Here is a 20,001-nt window from a genome sequence, read left to right as displayed (position 1 = left end):
GCTGCAGCAACTCGCTGACCACAAAACCAACCCAAAGCAGTGAGACCAAGAGGGGTGCACACAGACCCTTTGTGGCAGGTGACACCCAGGGTGGCTTCTGAGATCTCAAGGTCTTCGGTGAGAAAGATTTTTTTTTAAGGGAGCAAGTGGAAGGATAGAAGGTGACATTAGTCTGGGTTTTCGCCACAGATTAGGTAGAGCAGAGAAGGCCCTGAGGTTAACTGGGAAAGGGCCTTGACAACACTCCCCGGAGGCCAATGGTGACCTGCGGTCCCCTCCCTCCTTCCTGAAAGCAACAGGCAACAGTGTTGAAACTCCATAGCAGAGATGTTCCAGAACACGCAAGAAGGCAGGCCTGCAGAGTAGCGGCTAGCTGCCCAAGCAGCTGCTCTCGGTTATTAATACACGGACATGCTCTCATCCAGTTGGCATAAACCTCTGCCTCGAGGCCCTCACTGCTCCCCATCACTCTGGCTGCCACAACACCTCCTCCAGGAAGCCCTAGCTCTCCTCAAGATCCAGAGAGGCAAGCCACAGGTTTAACACCTGCCTCCAGGAATTTCTGATTGGTCAGGACTAGTGGTAAAATGGTTTGAAGATCACTCCTGATGTTGGCCCCAACTCCCCATTATCTCTGCCATCTCCAGGGGGTAGAGGCATAGGAGAGGGCAGCGGTAGCCTCCTGGTCACATTTCTCTCCCAACTCTCAGGACCCAACTGCCTCAGCCACCCACCCACCCACGTTCTTACAGCCACGGGCAGCTACCACAACACAAGCCCTGAACTTCTCAGTTCAAACTACCGGAGGTGGGGCAGGGGCAGACAGAGGCTGTTGCTGCATCTAAGTGGAGCAAAAGTAAAGGAGCCAGCAGAATTCCCCACAGCGAGATTGTGAAAACCACTCACAGCCAAGGAAGGGCAGCCAATTCGGCCATTCCCAACCCGCTCGCCCACCACCCTGCGCGGCCCCCTCTGGAGGCCCTCCTTATTTCCTTGACCTCAAACTAGGATGGCCTCTCCACTCAACCAAAGAAAGCTCCCAAAGTCCAGGACCTGGGCATTAAAAACATGTCCTTCTGATTCTTTGTCCTCTTTTTGTACATTGATCAAATAATGCACCACATACCACAAAGTTCTTCGAAACTGAACCAAGAATATGCAATTCTATAGCCAGTTAAGTCAGAGTGGAGAATTAAGGAGAATGCCTGCCAACCCTTTCTCTCCCTCTCCCCCCCATTTCCTCCCTCCTTCCTTCCCTCCCTGCCCCACTCTCTCCATTTGACACACATGCAGACATACACACTTTCTTCTTGAGGAAATCTTCGAGAAAGATTTTGCCAGAACTGGAAGGAACTATTATCAGCCCATTATGATAGCCAATTTACAGCTGCCCTGAGGCTATGATTTAAACCAGGCCCTTAAAAGTCCCTGTCTCTGTGTTTTTCATGGGCAGCTACCTGGATTACATACACCTTGTTGAAAACACAGGCGAGACTATATGGCTGTCCTAGGGTCAGGTGATTACTGAAACAGAGACATAATCCACACCAGACCTTGTCTGCTAGGAGACCAGAGGCCTGAGAGGCAGGTAAGATATCCATGGGACAGGAGATGCTCCCCCGTCCCCAGGCCGATTGGGCACCACAAATAATTTCTTTCCCTGAATAACACAAACAAGCAGGGTTTCCCCTGTTTTGTACAAGAGGAGGGGAGCAGCAGGAGACCAGCTCTCTGATGGAGTATAGTCCCGACTATAATAGCAAGACAAATACTTGATGGAAAATGGACGAAGTAATCAAGCTGGCAAGAAATCAGAAGGAAATACCCAGGCCCCTTTCTTCCTAGGTGTACACCTAGGGCACCTCAGAAGCTTAAAACTGAGCAGGTAAAGAGAGGGAAGATTACTCTATGGATACAGTTTTGATTTTCTTATCTGCTTAGGTGGCTTTCTGGAGTCATTGGGTTTGATTTTTTTAAAGGAATGCCTGAACCACAGGAAATCAACGCCAGCACAAAAAATAAAGTCATGTGGAATTTTTGAACACTGCCATACGGTAGAATCAGTATCCTAGTTGTTATAATGAAAATAGAACTCCTGCTTCTTAATTAAAAAAAAAAAAAAGATCAAGTATAAATCTCAGCTTTGTTAGCACCACTGTGCCTGACGTGAAGTAGGTCATGAAGAAAGTGGCCCCAAAGGAGATGCCACGTGAAGGAGGAGAGGCAGGTGAGAATGTTCCCGTGAGCATCTGAGGCAGACTTACTTGGGTGTGCCCGTGGGTTTCCAGTATCTGCAGAAAAGGTACTGCCCGTCGGCATTGACCAGGTGAGGCAGGTCCTGGTATGGAATGCTCTGTGGGGTCCGCCTGGGAGAACTTTCCTCTGGCATTCTGGAAGGATCGTCAAGCCCTTAAAAGAAAAGAGGACATATTCCTAAGTCAGAGATATGGCAAAACACACAGAGATGGGGAGAAAAGCGTTATTCAGTGTCAGTAATATTTTTTAAGCAGTACAAAAAAAAAAAAACCCACAAAAACCAAAAAACCTCCATTTCAAAGATTCTTAAAAACCCATATATTTCTTGCAATCTCTCCAAGACTGAAAAATCCCATTTGTTCTTAAGAAAATGCTCACTTTATTTTTTAAGTGCCTCATTACAGCTTTTTCCCCCTTCCCATCTGTGTTTATTTTAAATCATTTCAGGAAACTTCATCTTAAAGACTATTTTAGCAGTAATCAAGTGGAAATTATAGTCAGCTCTGTGGGTATAAAGACCCAGCTGCAAGAAGACCCATCTATCTCAAAATCCCCAAGGAAGTTTCAAAGGGGCACAATAATGAGGTGGATGATACTCCAATTAATTCCTCCTGTCTGAAATTCCAAAGATTCCGTGACAAACCTGTTTCCATCATGTCCTGGCTTTTGCATTCCACAACCACGACAGCATGGAGGATCAGAGCCAGGCAAATAAGGGCTGTTCCCTCATCTCCGCGGTCACAGGGCAGCATTCAAGCAGTTCCCCAGCCCCTGTCCTCCCCACCCCACGCCCTGCCCCCAGAGCCTGCCTTTCGGGCTTTAGGGGGTGCGGAGCCAGGCGGTCTGCGACCAGCACTGACAAGCCCTCCGGGGCTCCCCTCCTTCCCTAGGGGCGGGGAACATGCGCCTGCTATGCCCCACTACTAGTTTAGGTCATCACTTTCCCTAGACAAACCCATGGAGGGGTTCGGTGGGGGGAGGGGCTCCGAGCCCCGCACCCCCTGCCCAAGGAAACTGGGAAACTAGCACCGCGCACCCCGAGGCACCTCGCACACGCACAAATGCGGGTCCCCGGGGCAAAGTCACCCCCGAGGCTCCTGACAAACTTTGCTTTCCTGCCTGTCTCCGAGGAGCCCCGCAGCTGTCACTGGGAAAGCCACGGGAAAAACCAGGAGACTTCGCCGGGCGTGTGCACGGGGACGGCGGGGGACCGGGAAGATGGAGTTGACGCGGACAAGTTGGTTTGGGGGCTGGTGCGAGGGAGCAGGGGAGGGCGCGCGCACACACGCGCGCACACAAACACGCGCACCACACAGACACGCGCGCACACACGCGCGCGCACCAGGGGGCGCGGGAGCCCACGCCGAGCGTGCGGGGGACCCCCGAGGCTGCTCCCCACCCCTGGGGACGGCACTTGCTGGCTGGGGCAGGGGACGGGAGGCAGTTACCGGGGCCACGAGCGTCGCTGTCGCGTTCCCCGAGTGCCGCGGGTCCTCGTCTGCGGCGGGCCGGTGTCGGGCCGAGCTGCGCGCCGCCGGCTCCGCGGCGACAGGGCGCGGTGTCTGCGCTGCCACTTTATCCCCGGGCCGGCTTGGCGGCGGGGGCGGCCCGAGGTGGGTGGGGACGCGCGGGACCGGCAGGCGGTGCGGAGAGGCGGCGCCCGGGGCCCACGTGTGCCCGGCCCCGCGGGGAGGAGCGGGGGGCACAGCCCGCGGACCCGGCCACGCGCTCCTCCCCGCCCGGCCTCGCGGGAGGCCGCGCCCCGGGGTGGCCGCCCCGGGGACCATCACCAGGCCTGGAATCCAGCTGGGCTCACCAGAGTGTCAGAGCGCGCGGGAGGACTTGCCACACCCACGCGCAACACATCTAGCGCACACAGACCCACGTAGAGACCCACGCGCACACCAAACATACAGACTGCGAGCATACATACACACGGACCACATACGTGCCCAGACCCACACCCGGGTACTACACGTACAGACACAGACAACACACAGGGACACATACAGATAACATGTAGACGCTCCATGTTCACAAGGACACACATACATACAGGCATGTGGATAGACGTGCCTACAGATATACATGCATGGACACATATAGACACGTAAATGACATACCACACACACAGACAGACACACAAGCACATACATACTCAGTACACAAAGACCGAGGTGTGGGGGCCACGGAGATACACAAACCTATACAGACACACACAGAAAGGAACACAGTGTGACACACTCATGTGCAGACACCCGTAGACCTCACCAAGCACACAAACATGACATGCACATATGGGCAGACAAGTATATCGTGCGCATACACACACACACACAAATATATTCACACCCCCACAGAGACACACATGGTCAGACACACATAAAAAGCTGGGGCGGGGGTGCACCTAGGTGGTATGGTAGAGGCAGACTGGTGGAGGACTTGTCCCTCTGCTTGCATCCCCAGCAACCGTCCCCCAGTCCCCAGAGGTCAGCCCCCAAACAAAATCTCTGGTGCATCTACACAAGCCAAAGGAAGGTCTGAACGCTCTCCAGTACAACTAGCAATGTAACCTGTGGGGTTATAGCAACCAGCACTGCACTTAGAGTCAGAACACCTGTTCTAGCTCCTCCATTTGTCCTGTGGGACTTAATCTCCTCACTGGCAGCCTGGGTAGGACAATACCTGTGTCCCCAAGGAGTGTGACAAATGTCCTCAGCTCACACTGACCTCAGCTGGCCTCTGTGCCTTTCCTTCTTTCACAAATAACTTTACACCATAGCAATGATGAAAAGAACTGCTGTCCTCCAGAAACCCGTATCTCAATGTCACATTGTGGGAGTGTAGGGGGCCCAGGCTGCTTAGAGCCTGTGATCTAACTTAAGAACTAAAACAATAGCCTTTGAGAAGCTCTGGGTTTTAAGTGCCGCCCAGTGGCTCGCCAGCTCTCTGGCCTCAGGCAGTTCATCAGGCTTGGGACAGAGAAGGGACAACTAAGTGACTTCACTGAGGGGCAGTTTATAACAGCAGTGCAGGACCAGTCCAGAGCCAGCAGCCCTGGGGCAGGGAGCTGGGGGCCCGGCCTTCCCGCTGGCCCTGCTAAGTACATTGTATTTACTTGGATGGTAATTTCTTCAAGGCAGGGCAATTGGGGATCTGATAGAGGTTGGAGGGGCAATAGCCCACCAATAAACCTTGGCTGCATCTGTTGTTTTGGTTTTTTTCCAGTTCCAACATTCCAAAACTTTAGTGAGAAAGTTTGGAGGACATATTTTGTTGAAGTTATCAGCAGAGCCTCTGTAGAAATGGTGGTAGAGAGTTTGAGGATTTGTTTGCTTGGTTACCAGCATAAATGAGAGCGTGGTGTGCCATCAGCAGGTTGGGAAACCAGGACTGAAGAGACTGAGACTCTGCTGTTGTAGATCTGGCTTTTTTTTTTTTTTTTTGAAGTAAACTTTTTATTTTGAGATACTGGTAGATTCACAGCAGTTGGTAACAAATAATACAGAGAAATACTATGTGTCCTTTGCCCAGTTTTCCCCAGTGGTAACATCCTGGGAAACTGTAGGACGGTATCATAGTCAGAATACCGACATTGATACAGAGCTACTTCCTTCCCACCCGTTTCCTTTATAACCCATGCCAGGTGCTTAATTGTTCTGTTACTAAAATTTTCTCATTTCAAGAACGTTCTATGACTTAAATCACACAGTACGTGATCATTTAGGGTTCACTGTTTTCTTTCAGCATTTCCGGTGTTGTGTGTAGCATTCTATGGTATGGATGAACCACACAGTTCATTGAGGGACTTTTGTGTCATTACTCTTTTGAGCTATCATGAATAAAGCTGCTTTTGCAGCCCATGTAGAGGTTTTTGTGGGAACATGAGTCTTCATTTCCCGAGAGGGTAATTGCTGGGCCATACAGAAATTGCATGTTGTTGGGGGAACAGCTCAGGGGTAGAGCATTTGATTGCAGAAATTGCATGTTGTTTAAGAGCCTGCCCAGGGATGCCTGGGTGGCTCAGTGGGTTAAAGCCTCTGCCTTCGGCTCAGGTCATGATCTCAGGGTCCTGGGACTGAGTTCCACATCGGGCTCTCTGCTCTGCCTGCTTGTCTGCTTACTTGTGACCTCCATCTGTCAAATAAATAAATGAAATCTTTAAAAAAAAAAAAAAAAAGAGCCTGCCCAAATGTGTTCCAGTGCGGCTGTGCCCTTTTACATACCCACCTGGAATGTGTGAGAGGGCCATTCTCTCTGTGTCCTTGTTAGCTTTCAGTGTTGTCTCTTTCTTTACTTTAACCTTGTCCTTCCCACTGTCTTTTCTCTTCCTCTCCCTCTGGGACACAATGATATGATGTTAGATCTCTTGTTATAGTCCTATAGGTCTCTGAGGCTCTCTTCATTTGTTTTCCTATTTTCTCTCTATTGTCCAGATGAGGTAATTTCTAGTGCCCTGTCTTCCAGTTCACTGCTTCTTTTTTCTCTCCCCTCCATTCTGCCTCTGAACCCATCCTCTGAGCTTTTTGAATTCAGCTATTGAATTTGTCAGCTCTACAATTTCCCCCTTTGGTTCTTCCTCAGCTGAGACTTTCTATTTTCCATTAGTTTCAGCCATGTTTGTAATAGTCCCTTGAAGCATTTTTATCATGGCTGCCTTAAAGTCTCTGTTCTTTCTTATGCCGTCTAGTCATTGTCTTTTTTCATTCAATTTCAGGTCTTCTGTGGTTCTTGATGAGCTGTGTGATTTTCTATGGAAACCCCGATGGTCTGGTCTTGTATTATGTGGTGAGACTCTGGATTTTATTGAAATCTGCTGTCTTAGCTGGTCCTCTCTGACACTGCTGCAGGCCAGAGGATGGGTGGGTGTGGCCTCATTACTCCCAGGTAGAGATAGAAGCCCAGGTTGCCTACTCAGCCTTGGTGGGTGGAACTGCATCATGTTTTTCTTCCTTGTTATTTGACTAGTATAGAAAGGTCAATATCTGAAACTTTTCTGTCTTGTTCAGCTTTTTCTCTCCTGGTCCTTTGGCTTGAAAGAGCAGGCTTTGATTGGTTGGGTATTGTTTGGTCTGTGCCCATGATGTTTCTGGGTTGCTGGCTTCTCCAGCTCCAAGACTGGAATATCTGAGGCAAAACAAAAATCCAGGCACTCACCTCCATGTTGTTCCTTTGTGCCAAGGTCTCTGGCTGGTCTGCCTTTTCTCTCCCCTTTCAGAGTCTCCTTCACTTTGTTTTATATATGATGTACAGGGTTTTTAGTTGGACTTACTGGGAGGAGTAGGGAAAAGCACATCTCCTGTGCTATTGCAAATACAGATGTTCCATATCTGCTATATAATCCAGAATTCCTTGCCTACCCATGTGCCCACAGAGACCTCAGGGCCCAGTCTCTCTAGACCAGAACACTCTAGAGACAATCATCTTCCAGAAGAGTGCCAGTTGGCAGGGTCTGTCCCTACAGCTTGGGATGAAAGGATAGGGCAGCAATTCAAATAAAAGCGGTATCTTTCTGCTACCACTGGTGTCTTGTGTGGCCTTCCAGAAATGCTCTAAGGTTTGAGCTGAGTGGAACATGCTGGAAATAGCTGTGGGGAGGAAGGAAGTAGGAAAAAAACCAGGAGACAATAAGAAAGCCAAGAGTTTCTCTTATTAGAAATTTTGGCAAGGGCAAATTAACTTCTATAGCTTTTTACAATCACAGGACTTTGGGGTGCTGTATACCTCAATTCTGGGCCACTTCTGGACGGAGAGAGGTGGAGGCTGGGAATGGAGATGGTTATTAGAGTGAATGATAGAGAAGAGGTAAGACTTTGAACAAACTTAGAAGGAAAATCAGATTAAAATACCTAAACTCTGAAATATGCTCCATTGGCCAGTTGTGTAACTTCCAGCAACTTACTTGGCCTTCCTGAGACTGTCTCCTCACCTGAAATGGGGGGATACGAATACCCACTGCTGGCCTTGGCCATGGTCAGTTGAGATCATGTCTGTCTAGCACTAAGCTCAGTGCCTGGTGGGCAGTCAGCTTGCCTAACTGCAGGGTGACACCTCAGTGGCCCACAAAAGATACTTTTTGTCCGAAGGAAAAAAATTTAAGATTTTTAAAAATCTACTTATTAGAGAGAGTGTGTGTGTGAGAGAAAGAGGGAGAGCATGCACAAGTAGGGGGTGGGGCAGGAGGAGAGGGAGAAGCGGACTCCCTGCTGAGCAGGGAGCCCAATGTGGGACTCGATCCCAGAACCCTGGGATCATGACCTGAGGCAAAGGCAGATGCTTAACTGACTAAGCCCCCCTGGCGCCCTGAAGAAAATTTTTCATTTGGATTTTTTAAATTGGTAATTTCACATGCAAATCCAGATTTCCAGCTTCTCTTGACAAGCGGAGAGATGTGGTCACAAGGGGCCACAGTGCTGGATATGTTGGGCACAAGATAAGGGAGGCTGGACTTGTGGGTCTCAAACTGAAGAGAAAGGTTAGGCCAGAGATGTGGGAGTTGCACCTTGCACTGGGCTAGAGCACACTGACGTCAGGAGAGTGGGCAGGCAGAAGTGTAACTTGGCAGCCTGTGCATTGTATCTGGTCTGCAGGAGGTTGAGATTGGCCATTGCTGTGCTTTCGAAATATTTGCATTAGTAGTCCACATTCCATGTGATAGTGTTGGTCTCTGGATTTCCTCTAAAAGGCCAACAGCCTGGCAACACGAGGGCCACATTTGTGCCTGATGGTGGTCAGCACTGCGGCTGAATGGAAACTGCTGGCTTCAGGTGGTGTATGCTTCTGCCCTTTTCCTAGACCCTCTGCTGCACCCAACTAAAGAAAAACTAACTCTCCAAGTTCATTCTATGAGGCCAGCATTAGCCTGATCCTAAACAGGATGAAGACAATGCAAAAAGGAGAACTATAGGCCAATATTTCTGATGAATATAAGTACAAAACTCCTCAATAAAATATTAGCAAACTGAATCCAACAGTACATTAAAAAGAATCATTCACCAGGATCAAGTGAGCTTTGTTCCTGGGTTGCAAGGATGGTTCAATATTTGCAAATCAGTCAATGTGACACATCACATCAATAAGAGAAAGGATAAAAACCATATAATCACTTCAATAGATGCAGAAAAAGCATTTGACCAAGTACAACATCCATTCATGACAAAAACCTTCAACAAAGTAGGTTTAGAGGGAACATACCTCAATTTAATAAAGGCCAGACAGATATTTAAAAAAACCCACACGTAACATCACACTCAGTGGAGAAAAACTGATAACTTTTCCCTAAGGTCAGGAACCAGACCAGGACGTCCATTCTTACCACTTATTTTCAACATAATACTGGAAGTCCTCGCCACAGCAATCAGACAAGAAAAAGGAATAAAAGGCATCTGAATTGGTAAGGAAGAAGTAGAACTTTCACTATTTGCAGATGACATGATACTATATAGAAGAAACCCTAAAGACTCCACCAAAAAAAAAAAAAAATACGAGAATTTAGTAAGGTCACAGGATACAGCACCCGTCACCTTTGTATTAAAAAACACAAAGAAACAACAAGGGTTGGCCAGAATGTGGAGTAAAAGGAACATTTGTGCACTATTGGTGGGACAACAACCAACAAACTGGGGCAGCCACTGTGGAAAACTCTATCGAGGCTCCTGAAGAAGTTAAACTTAGAACTGCCCTATGATCCAGTAGTTACACTACTACATATTTGCCCAAAGAATTCAAAAACGCTAAATCAGAGGGATACATTTGTCCCTATGTTTATAGCAGCGCTATTAACAATAGCCAAGATATGGAAGGAGCCCAAGTGTCCAACAAATGGGGATGAAGAGATAAAGATGTGATATATGTACAGAGTGGAATATTATTCAGCCACAAAAAGAGTGAAATCTTGCCATTTGCAATGACATGGATGGAACTAGGGAGTGTAATGCTAACCAAAATCAGTTAGAGAAAGACAAATACCATATGATCTCACTCATATGTGGAATTTAAGAAAGAAAAACAAGTAAAGGGAAAAGGGGGGCGGGCAAAGACAGGCTCTTTGATCATTGAGGGCTACCAGAGTGAAGATGGGAGGGAGATGGTGAAATAGGTGATGGGGATGAAGTAGGACACTGTGATGAGCAGGGCGTGTTGTATGTAAGTGTGGAATCACATATTGTACATCTGAAACCAATATAACACTGTATGTTAACAATACTGCAATAAAATTTGTTTAAAAATGAAAAAGCTAACCCTTGAGTGTCTGGTTTATTTCACTGGGTCAGAACATGAGGAAGGGGGCAGGTTTTGGTGAATGGGTGATGAGGTATGATGTGTAGTTCTGGACTTTTGGCTTCTCTGGGACATCCAAGCCAAAGCCTAATGAGTAGTAGCTGACACAGTAGGAGAGTTGGGTCAGAGAGGGGGGCTTGGAAGTAAGTGGTACTTGATGTCATGGGAATGGATTCAGTTGCCCAGGAACCATGAACCCAGGAGAGATCCTTGTGAGAAGAAGGAGGATGATGGGGACAGGGAGACTTTGCCAAGGTGATAGGAACAGAACAAGATCCCTTGGAAGGTGTATTTCACAGAATCTAAAGGCACAGCATGTTGTAAGAAGGACCAACAAGGTCAAATGGTGTCCAGACATCAAACAAGAGGACTGGAATAGGTTCAATAGATTTAATGACAAGGAGGTCATCTGTGACCTTGGAGAGAACCCAGTTCGTGGTTTAACCAGGACAAAAGATAGCCTACACTGAGCTATGCCATGGGTTGAAAGTGAGTGGAGACAACTCTTTCAAGATGTTTTGTGTGAAGAAGAGGTAATGGTATATGGTGGCGAAGAAGTCTGTGCATTTCAGAGTCGGATGACCTAGATTTGGTCCCCAGCTCTGGTGACTTGAACTACACGATCTTGGATGATTGGTTTACCTTCTTTATGCCTCTGCAAGGTAGTTAAGAATCCTATCTAGTTCATGGCACTGACTGGAATAGAGCAGGACCATTGCCTTGCACAATGCCTGGCTCTAGGTAGGCAAAATGTGAGACGATGTCACCATGTGGGAGAAGTTCTGATGAGAACCAGACTTAACAGTGAGTGGTGAGTCTCCTTCCCACTCCTGAATCCTTGTTCCTGTCATGGGAGGCAGCCACCCGGCAGGGTCTTGTGTGGCTTTTGATAGATGCTCCGAGGTCTGAGGAGAGTGGAACATGCCAGAAATACCTTGAGGAGGAATGGAGAAAGTAAGACGCAAGGGCATCAGAGGGGACTATCTGCGTCTCTGTGGGGTCCCCATTGCTGGGCTTCTTGAAGAGGTGGGACCAAACTGTTGTGTGTCGGCGTTAAGGACAGGGCTTGAGAAATATCTCTTCAGGGCAGGTGAGAAGGTCTGTTGCCTCAATGGTCCCAATGAATGGCCTTTGCGTTGTGACTTTGCAGGTTTCCACTACCTCTAGGTAGACATAGTCAGAACTGAGTTAGATCATAGGACCCCCATCTGAGGTCACAGACTTGTTTGGTGCAGGGAAAACCCCACGTTTGGTGACCAGGAGCGCCAGAAGGGAAGTGTTCTGTGTAAAAGTAAAGGAGACACTACCGGAGAAAACTGGGGTTTTCCCCTACTCAGGGTGACTACTGGGTTTTTCCAAAACAAAGGGAAAGGAAAAAAGAAACACTTTGTACTCTATACAATACCTACAAAAAAAGAATTTACTGGAGGACAGAACCAACCAAGTTATGTACCCAGTGTTGTTACGGAGAGGTCATAAATATTCTTAATGTTGTTGTGACAAGGTGTGTTGATTTTGTTGTTCCGTCTTATTGAAATGGTTGTAAAAATTTTCCCCAAATCATTTCTGCCTTGGCCCCTTTCCCTATTTTTTTTCCATAAAAAAGATCCTTCTTCATAAATTCTTCCTGTAGGAGCACCTGGGCGGCTCCATCGGCTAAGTGTCTACCTTCTGCTCAGGTCATGATCTCAGGGTCCTGGGATCGAGCCCCATGTTGGGCTCCCTGCTCAGTGAGGAGTCTGCTCCTCCCTCACCCTCTGCCCCTCCCTGCCCCTTGTGATTTCTCTCTCTCTCTCTCTCTCAAATAAATATACGGTCTTTAAAAAAATAAAAATAGGGGCGCCTGGGTGGCTCAGTGGGTTAAGCCGCTGCCTTCGGCTCAGGTCATGATCTCAGGGTCCTGGGATCGAGTCCCACATCGGGCTCTCTGCTCAGCAGGGAGCCTGCTTCCTTCTCTCTCTCTCTCTCTGCCTGCCTCTCAGTGTACTTGTAATTTCTCTCTGTCAAATAAATAAATAAAATCTTAAAAAAAATAAAAATAAAAATAGGGGTGCCTGGGTGGCTCAGTTGGTTAAGTGACTGCCTTCAGCTCAGGTCATGATCCTGGGGTCCTGAGATGGAGCCCCCCATTAGGCTCCCCACTCAGTGGGAATCTTGCTTCTCCCTCTCCCACTCTCCCTGCTTGTGTTCCCTCTTTCGCTGTGTCTTTCTCTGTCAGATAAATAAATAAAATCTTTAAAACAAATAAAAATAAAAAATTCTTCCTGTAGAGATTTGGGGCCTCTGATCTCCATAGTTAAGAGAGGGCTGCTGGGTACTAAATGTGAAATAAGTTCTAGCACACAGAAAGCTGGCTCTGCCCTCCATCTACCCTTCCATGTCAATGGAAGGGCAATGTCATTAGAAGAGATAATCCCAGAACAGCAGGTGTAGCAGTCAAGGCAATTTCCAGCCTTTCCTTGACCACTAGGAATTGAGCAGGAAAAACAAAATAGGAAATTTCTGATCTTTTACTGTGGTTCCTACAGAAGTTGCATCTGTTGGAATCCAAATAGAGAGGTAGATGAATAGCTACCTTTGTCAACACTAGCACCATTGCCACAGAGGCCCTGGGAGGGCCCCCACAGGGATTTTACAGCTGAGGAAACCGCACTGGTCCTTTGACTTGCCTAAGGCTGTATGTGGGGAAGGGGAAGAGCCAGTCTCTGGATCCGACGTGTGCACCTGCTGTGTTCTGTCTTTTGCGACAGGCTGGTGTGAGCCCAGGCTGCTAGGGAAAATGGATGTAGGTGTTCAACACTCAGGGATTAAATAACACTCAGCTTCACAGTGAGAAAGGCCCTCTTCTCTTTCATCTTTCTGATGAGTCAAAAACAAAGTCTTTGTTGGGTTTTTACTCGTGGGTAACGTTCCAATGTTCGCGCCTCTCCCTTTTACACCACTTGGCTTTGTTCCTGTTATCATTCATTTAATTTATAGGGTTACCTTAAATGTGTGGCAAGGGTTCATTTTCTATTTACAGAAAACTTTGAAAAAGACAAAGAGTTTAAAACAGGGATTGATTTAAAGAAAGATATCAGGTAAATTGCAGAACACACGGGACATAGAGAATGCAAAGCTGTGGTGTCCATGGTGGGGACACAGAGGTGGGGTCTTGGTGGGAGAGTTGTGTGTGGGCCTGGCCTCCCTGCCTCTCGTGCTGGGCCTCAAATCTGCCTTTTCTAGTGAGGGCTCCTTCCATACCAGCCTACTACTGCAGCCGACGTCTGGGCGTCGGCTTCCTGTGGGTCAGCATAGGATTGGCCCAGAGGTTCTCCCAGGGTCGCTTCAAGCTCTCAGAGACATTCTGTGGCTGGCTATTTTTGCTATGTATTTAAGCACCAGGGCCAGCCCTATTAGGAAAGGCCATTAAGCGCAATCAAATTTACCAAGATGGAAATACTGGTCCCCCACCTACACACCACCTTCTTTAAATGCATTTGGCAAGTCCAGAAAGCCAGCAATTAGTAAGTGGGCCCAATCACTATAACGAGATCTGTTCTCAGCGGTAAAGGAGAAATTCCTGCACTGACTAATCTGGTTAATGGAGCGGTTAAAAGTTCTGCATGCTGAAAAATATTCCTTTGGGGTCATTATAAGCACAAATAAAATGGACCCCTGCTGGCAAGTAACAGTGGCATGTCACACACATATGTCTTTCTACTTTGTTTTTTTGAAAAAAAAAAAAAAAATTTTTTTTTTTTTTTTTTTTTTTTTTTTTACTTCTTTTGAAATAGAAGCGATTGACCTAATGCTAGGTTTTGGTCTTTGAAGGCAAATGAGGTAGTGGTTATGATTAGGCAGGGAAAGTCCAGGGATGGGTTGAGTAACTGCAGACTGCTGCATATGCATAGAAATTTCCATATAATCTAGGCAAGGCTGGGGCGGGGGAGAAGCACACTGCAGGGTTTTTCTAAACAGTAGCTCTCTCTTTTTTTTTTTTTTCCCCTGATTTGTTTTTAATTGGCTGGTTTGGGTTAAAGAGGCCATGTGGTATGATTGTTAAAGGCACAGACCCCGGGGGTCGGACTCAGCTCTCGGATTTAGAAGCTGTGTGACCTTGGGCAAGTTACTTAGCCTCCCTGTGCTTCCATTTCCTTATCAGTAAAATGGAAGTAATAATAGAACTTGCTTCACAGAATTATTGTGAAGATTTAATGAACTAATACATTAACATGCTCAGAACAATGCTTGGCATCTAACAAATCCTTTATGTATGAAGTACATCGTTATAATTATTGTTACTATTATTTGTAGCACAACATCAAGTCTCCCTTCTAAGTTGCCTTTGCAAATACCACACACCTGAGAATTCTGAGTACATCGTTATAATTATTGTTACTATTATTTGTAACACAACATCAAGTCTCCCCTCTAAGTTGCCTTTGCAAATACCACACACTTGAGAACTCTGTGTCTTCTGAAATCGTGTTACCTTATACAATATTAAATGTATATTTCAGTGTAAAAACAAAATTGGCAAGCTTTGGGGAGGATTTTGTAGCTGGAAGAAGTCCTAGATGTCACAGAATCTAAGGCCATCATTTTATAGGTAAAGCAACTGAGACAAAGAGGTGAGGTGACTTACCCAAGGTTCCACAGCAATTTGGTGGCCAGATGTGAATTAGAAAAAGAGCCTGGGCCCCACCTTTTGTATCTTGGGGGAACTACATTCCTAATGGGTTCTTAGTGTTACTGTTATGGAAAGCAACTGTAAAGAATGAAGATACTCAAAGGTCTCTCAGCCACATCCTGCCAGAGACCTGCCTCAGATTTCCCCTCATTTCCTTCAAATCTGGAAGAGGTCTATGCAGACATTGGTTTTCTTTGATTTGTTTGTTTGCTGAGCACCAGGCAATACTTGCTCCTTTCCAACCACAGCTGTATTTCCTTTTAAGGAGCCCTCCACCGTTGTGGAAATTCTTGGGGCAACTATCAAAGTGCCTGCATGACTCTGGCCAACCAGGGACACAGAAGCCACCGCACTGTCTGTGACTAACTCTTGAGCAGAATGACGCGGGCTGGGAGGCCAAGGCAGAGCTCACTCGTTCTCAGGCTTTCTTTCTGAGTACCTCTGTTGCACGCCCCAGTTGTCACGCCAAGCCAGGCCTTCTAGTCTTTAGTGTGTTCTGTGAGCAACCCAACGGACCTCTAAGAAAGGTCCCTCGGGCTTACATCAGCCATATTTGATTTCTGTTGCTTGCCATCAAAGAACATTGATCAATACAACTTAACTGGTTGTCTTTGGCTTTCAGAGCCACTCGGAACTGGCAGGTAGAAGGAAGGTCAGAGATGCGGGGAGCAGGAGCTGCCGGGCTTGCTGTTGAGATGTCTGGGGAAAAGGAAAAAAGCTAAAGAGACCAAAGACCAAGGAGTCTCTCCAGATCAGCGTGGAGAAGGCTCAGCAGCTGGAACACTGGGAAATGGGAATTCTGTCAAATGGAGAAGTTGGCCTATTTAAGTCCCCAAGAGTGGGGGAGGTGGATGGGATGAGGCAGCTGACAACTCAGGAACAGGAGAACAGGAAACAGAGGGAAACTTCCCAGGACTCATTCCTCCCCTAGGAAAGTCCACCCATGGCCACAGCAAAACAACCCTGCACAGGGAGCCCTTGAAAGCGAATCAAAACATGGCTTCAAGGACCATCTTGGCAATAGAAATCAGTATTTGTTTCTTCTTTCTTTCCTTCACGTAACTTGAATTTACTCAGCAGCTGCTTCAGGCCGGACATGGTGCTGGATGCTGGGGTGCGAAGCTAAACCCACCATCTTTCCTCTCATGTGATTTGCAGTCTAATGAGCAAGAGGGCCAAGAATGCTACCATCACAGCCAGATCGGGGAGCACCCCAAGGAGGGTGTACATGTAAACAGGCTGTGAAGGATAGCGCCACGGTCCATGCAAGAAGTCATGTGATGGCAACGTTCATCTTCAACAACCATGAAGGATGTGTGAAGATTCCGGCAGAATCCCAAGCCTGTGACCTGAAGCTTATCTTCTCTCTAATGCAGGCTTTTGTCCCCTGCCAGGCATTGGCATGGAGGAAAGGAACATGAGTAGGCCATCTTGGGCTCTGGTTCCCAAAGTCTGGTTTGACACCCAGGCCCCCTAGGGATGAGCACAGGCACCCAGCAGGTCCTTACTACTGGAATATGGTCCATGGACCAGCGGCATGAGCTTGTGGCAAGAGCTTGTTAGAAATAGGGAATTCCACACCCCACCCCAGACCCACCGTAACAGTCTGCCATTTCAACAGGGCTGCCAGGTCATTCATGAACATGTTAACATTTGAGAAGTGTTAGTTAAACCCTTACGTGAAATACTGAGATATTCATTAAAGGATAGCTTATTTGGAAAGACTCAGGTCAAGAACTGAGCCATGCTGGCTGGGCATTGTGTAACCAATGTCCTTGTGCCTAACGGGGACAAGGGCAGAGGGGTGAGGGAGGGCAGGAAGACTCAGTCAAGACATGTTCCTGTAGGTGGTCTGACAAGACGCAGGAAGCTTGTTCCATCTATTTATTTGGGTCTTTTCTCTTTTCTTTTTGATAACTCTGGCCATGGGGTTATCAATTTTATTAATTCTTTAAAGAACCAGCTCCTTAATTTTGTCGATCCATTCTACTGTTTTGTTTGTTTCTAGATCATTTATTTCTGTTCTACCTTTATCAGTTCGCTTCTTCTGCTGGTTTTCGGCTTTATTTGCTATTCCTTTTCTAACTAGCTCCACCTAAATTTCAGATAAACAGTGACTTAATTTTCAGTTTATTAGTGCATCCCAGGCATTATTTGGAACATATTTATTAAAAAGTTACTCATTGTTTATTCAAAATGCAAATGTAACCAAGCATCCTATACTTTTATTTGCCAAATCTGGCAACCCTAGTCTACCAGGACCCAGGTGTTACCTCTCAACACCTAAAAGAGCTTCAGACTATTAAAACAAAGGGATTAAGAATATCCAAAATGACAGAATGTGTGACTTAAATTTAGGGATGTGTATATAATTGATCATAATATTTTCAACCCAGATATGAATGCCATTGAATCACCAGCTTCTCCCCACAAACAAGAAAGAGCCAGAGGTGGCAAAGAACCTAGTAAATGGTATTGGAAAAATAACACTGAATCTCCACTTACTGTCACTTGGACAGGATGCCCAAAAGTGAAAGATAAACTTAAAAAATTAATAGAAGGCAAGAGAATATCTTTGTTACCCAGGTGAAGGAAAGAATGTCTTCAATTAAATCTTAAAAACAAAAACTGTCAGAAAGCAAGTAAGTAAGCAAGCAAGGAGGGAGGCAGAGAATGAGGAAGGAAGGAAGGAAAGAAAGAAGGAAGGAAGGAAGGAAGGAAGGAAGGAAGGAAGGAAGGAGAAAAGAGAGAGAAAGAAAGAAAAAAAAAGGATTTGATTACATTAAAATAAAGGATTTTCTTCCAACAAGGGACACCAAGGGACAAATGAGGGAGACAAAGAAAAGGTAAGAATATTTGCCAAAATAAAGGATTCATTTATAAAGGTTACATGGAACTCTTGCAAGTCAACGAGAAAAAGACAACTGTCCTCATTTTTAAGAAATAGGCAACGAATATGAACAGGGAATTTCTAGGAAGAAAATCTCAAAAAGCTAACAAGCATATTGAAGAGATGCTCCAATTCAGCAGTCAGTCATTAGAGAATCGCACAACTAGATAACATTAGCACATCATTAGCTTGGCACCAAGTGAAAGTCAAGCCATGGGAATTCGTAGCAGGTACAAGACTGGGGGTGGGGAGCTGGTGGGAGTGGATAGCCACTCTCAGGGAAGTATGTGTACCCTATGGCCAGCCTCTCACATTCCAGTTCTCACACAGGTCCAGAGGGGGCAGCACAATTCTTTGTGGAGGGCTGTCTACACATCCAGAGTGGCCATTACTGGGAGAGTAGATACATCAGAGGAAGTCACACTGAATTCCAAGCAATGGTCAGACACACCCAAAGTAAAAGGATGGATCTTACAGAGCACTTGGTGAACACAGTGAAAAACAATGAAATCTAGAGCATACTTCCATTTATATGAGTTTTAAAACATAGACACTCTGTAAGAAACATATATTTAAAACATGAAATATAAACAGGATAGGAGGGCTATATTTCCTTGGAAGGAGAACTGGGAGAGGGATGGGAGATACAAAAAAATGATAAATGAAAAATAATACAAAAAAATAAACAGCAAACAATAAAATAATAAGTGAAGAAGAGAGATGAAAAATGTAAATAAAAGAAGAAAGAACCAACTGTGATAAAGTAGCATGGAGTGAGGGGATGATTGGCTCAGCCCTGTGCACCTGAAGTTCAAGAATAAACACGTAAATCTATAAACAAGTAATGACAGGTGTCTACAGTCACTGTCCTGCTCCCCTTTGGGGCTTACTCCGAGGTCTTCCCTTCTCCCCAGGACTTGGAGGGCCGGGCCCCCGGACCTGGTTTTCTGTTCAGTGTCCAGTTCTGCTGCCCAAGGCTGCTGTACCATTTGTAGATGTGCATCTCTGTAGTTTGAATGTTCATGCTTGGCCCAGCCCCACTATGACTCATGGTCTGAGCTACTCACAGTGTGGGTCTTAATCAGTGGGTTTTGACCAGAGAAGCAGAGTGGTGCTAAAACTCTCCTTCCCTGACCTCCTCCTGCAACCTTGGGTTGGGGAGGGAACCTCAGCATCTCTATTGGGAAGTATTCCTTAGGTGGCTCTCAGGAAATTTGCATGTTGAAAACTACTGATGTTGAAAAAAAAATTCCATAAGAGAGCAGAATATAAAATTAGCACATAGAAATCAATAGCCTTTAAGTACACACGTATATATGTATTTATATTTATATACATGAAATAATCAGAGGATACTAAGGAAGAAAAAATCCCTTTACAATGACAACAAAGAAGGCAAAATATTTAGGAATAAACTGAAGAAGAAATATACATAACCCATAATAAACACCTTTGAAAGATGAAAAATGCAAAGAAATGGAAAGGCATTCCTTGTTCTTGGATAGAATGACATCATAAAGATGCTGATTTTCCTTAAATTAATTTATAACGTTTGAACAATCCCAATAAAAATAGCAACATGCTTCTTTGTGGAGTTAGCCAATTGATTCTAAAACTCTGAATTTGAAAAATGCAAGAATAGCATTGAATGTCTGAGAGGCAAGAATGTCTTACCAGATGTTAAAGCATACCTTTTTAGACAGCGTGGTGCTGGCACATAGAGACCAGCAGACCAGCGGAAAAGAACAGAAAGTCCAAAAATAGCCTCAGCCACATAAAGGAATTTGGTATTTGATAAAGATGCCATCTCAAATCACTGAGTCTTTTTAACAAACAGCCTTGGGAAACTGTTAGGTTGTTTTGGAACAGGTAACACAGCTCACAGCTTACCCAAGAACAAATT

General features: G+C 46.1%; 1 protein-coding gene across 3 annotated transcripts in view; it reads right to left on the bottom strand.

Moving 5' to 3' along the window:
• Nucleotides 1-20,001, bottom strand: part of MGLL (monoglyceride lipase) — a 225,908-nt gene that overhangs the window by 101,950 nt on the left and 103,957 nt on the right. Inside the window, exons 1-2 of one of the 3 annotated variants that reach the window (XM_059390452.1) lie at nt 3,705-3,950; nt 2,265-2,409 (exon numbers count right to left, since the gene is read on the bottom strand). In XM_059390452.1, coding sequence (XP_059246435.1) covers nt 2,265-2,389 — 125 coding nt within the window. In that variant the 5' untranslated portion in view covers nt 2,390-2,409; nt 3,705-3,950. Of the gene's footprint in view, nt 1-2,264; nt 2,410-2,899; nt 3,473-3,704; nt 3,951-20,001 lie in introns of those variants that run through there. The other 2 variants (XM_059390451.1, XM_059390453.1) reach the window with 2 other exon arrangements.

The sequence above is a fragment of the Mustela nigripes genome, chromosome 2, assembly GCF_022355385.1.
Source record: "Mustela nigripes isolate SB6536 chromosome 2, MUSNIG.SB6536, whole genome shotgun sequence".
NCBI lineage: Eukaryota > Metazoa > Chordata > Mammalia > Carnivora > Mustelidae > Mustela > Mustela nigripes.
This window is presented reverse-complemented; position numbering and strand designations above follow the sequence as displayed.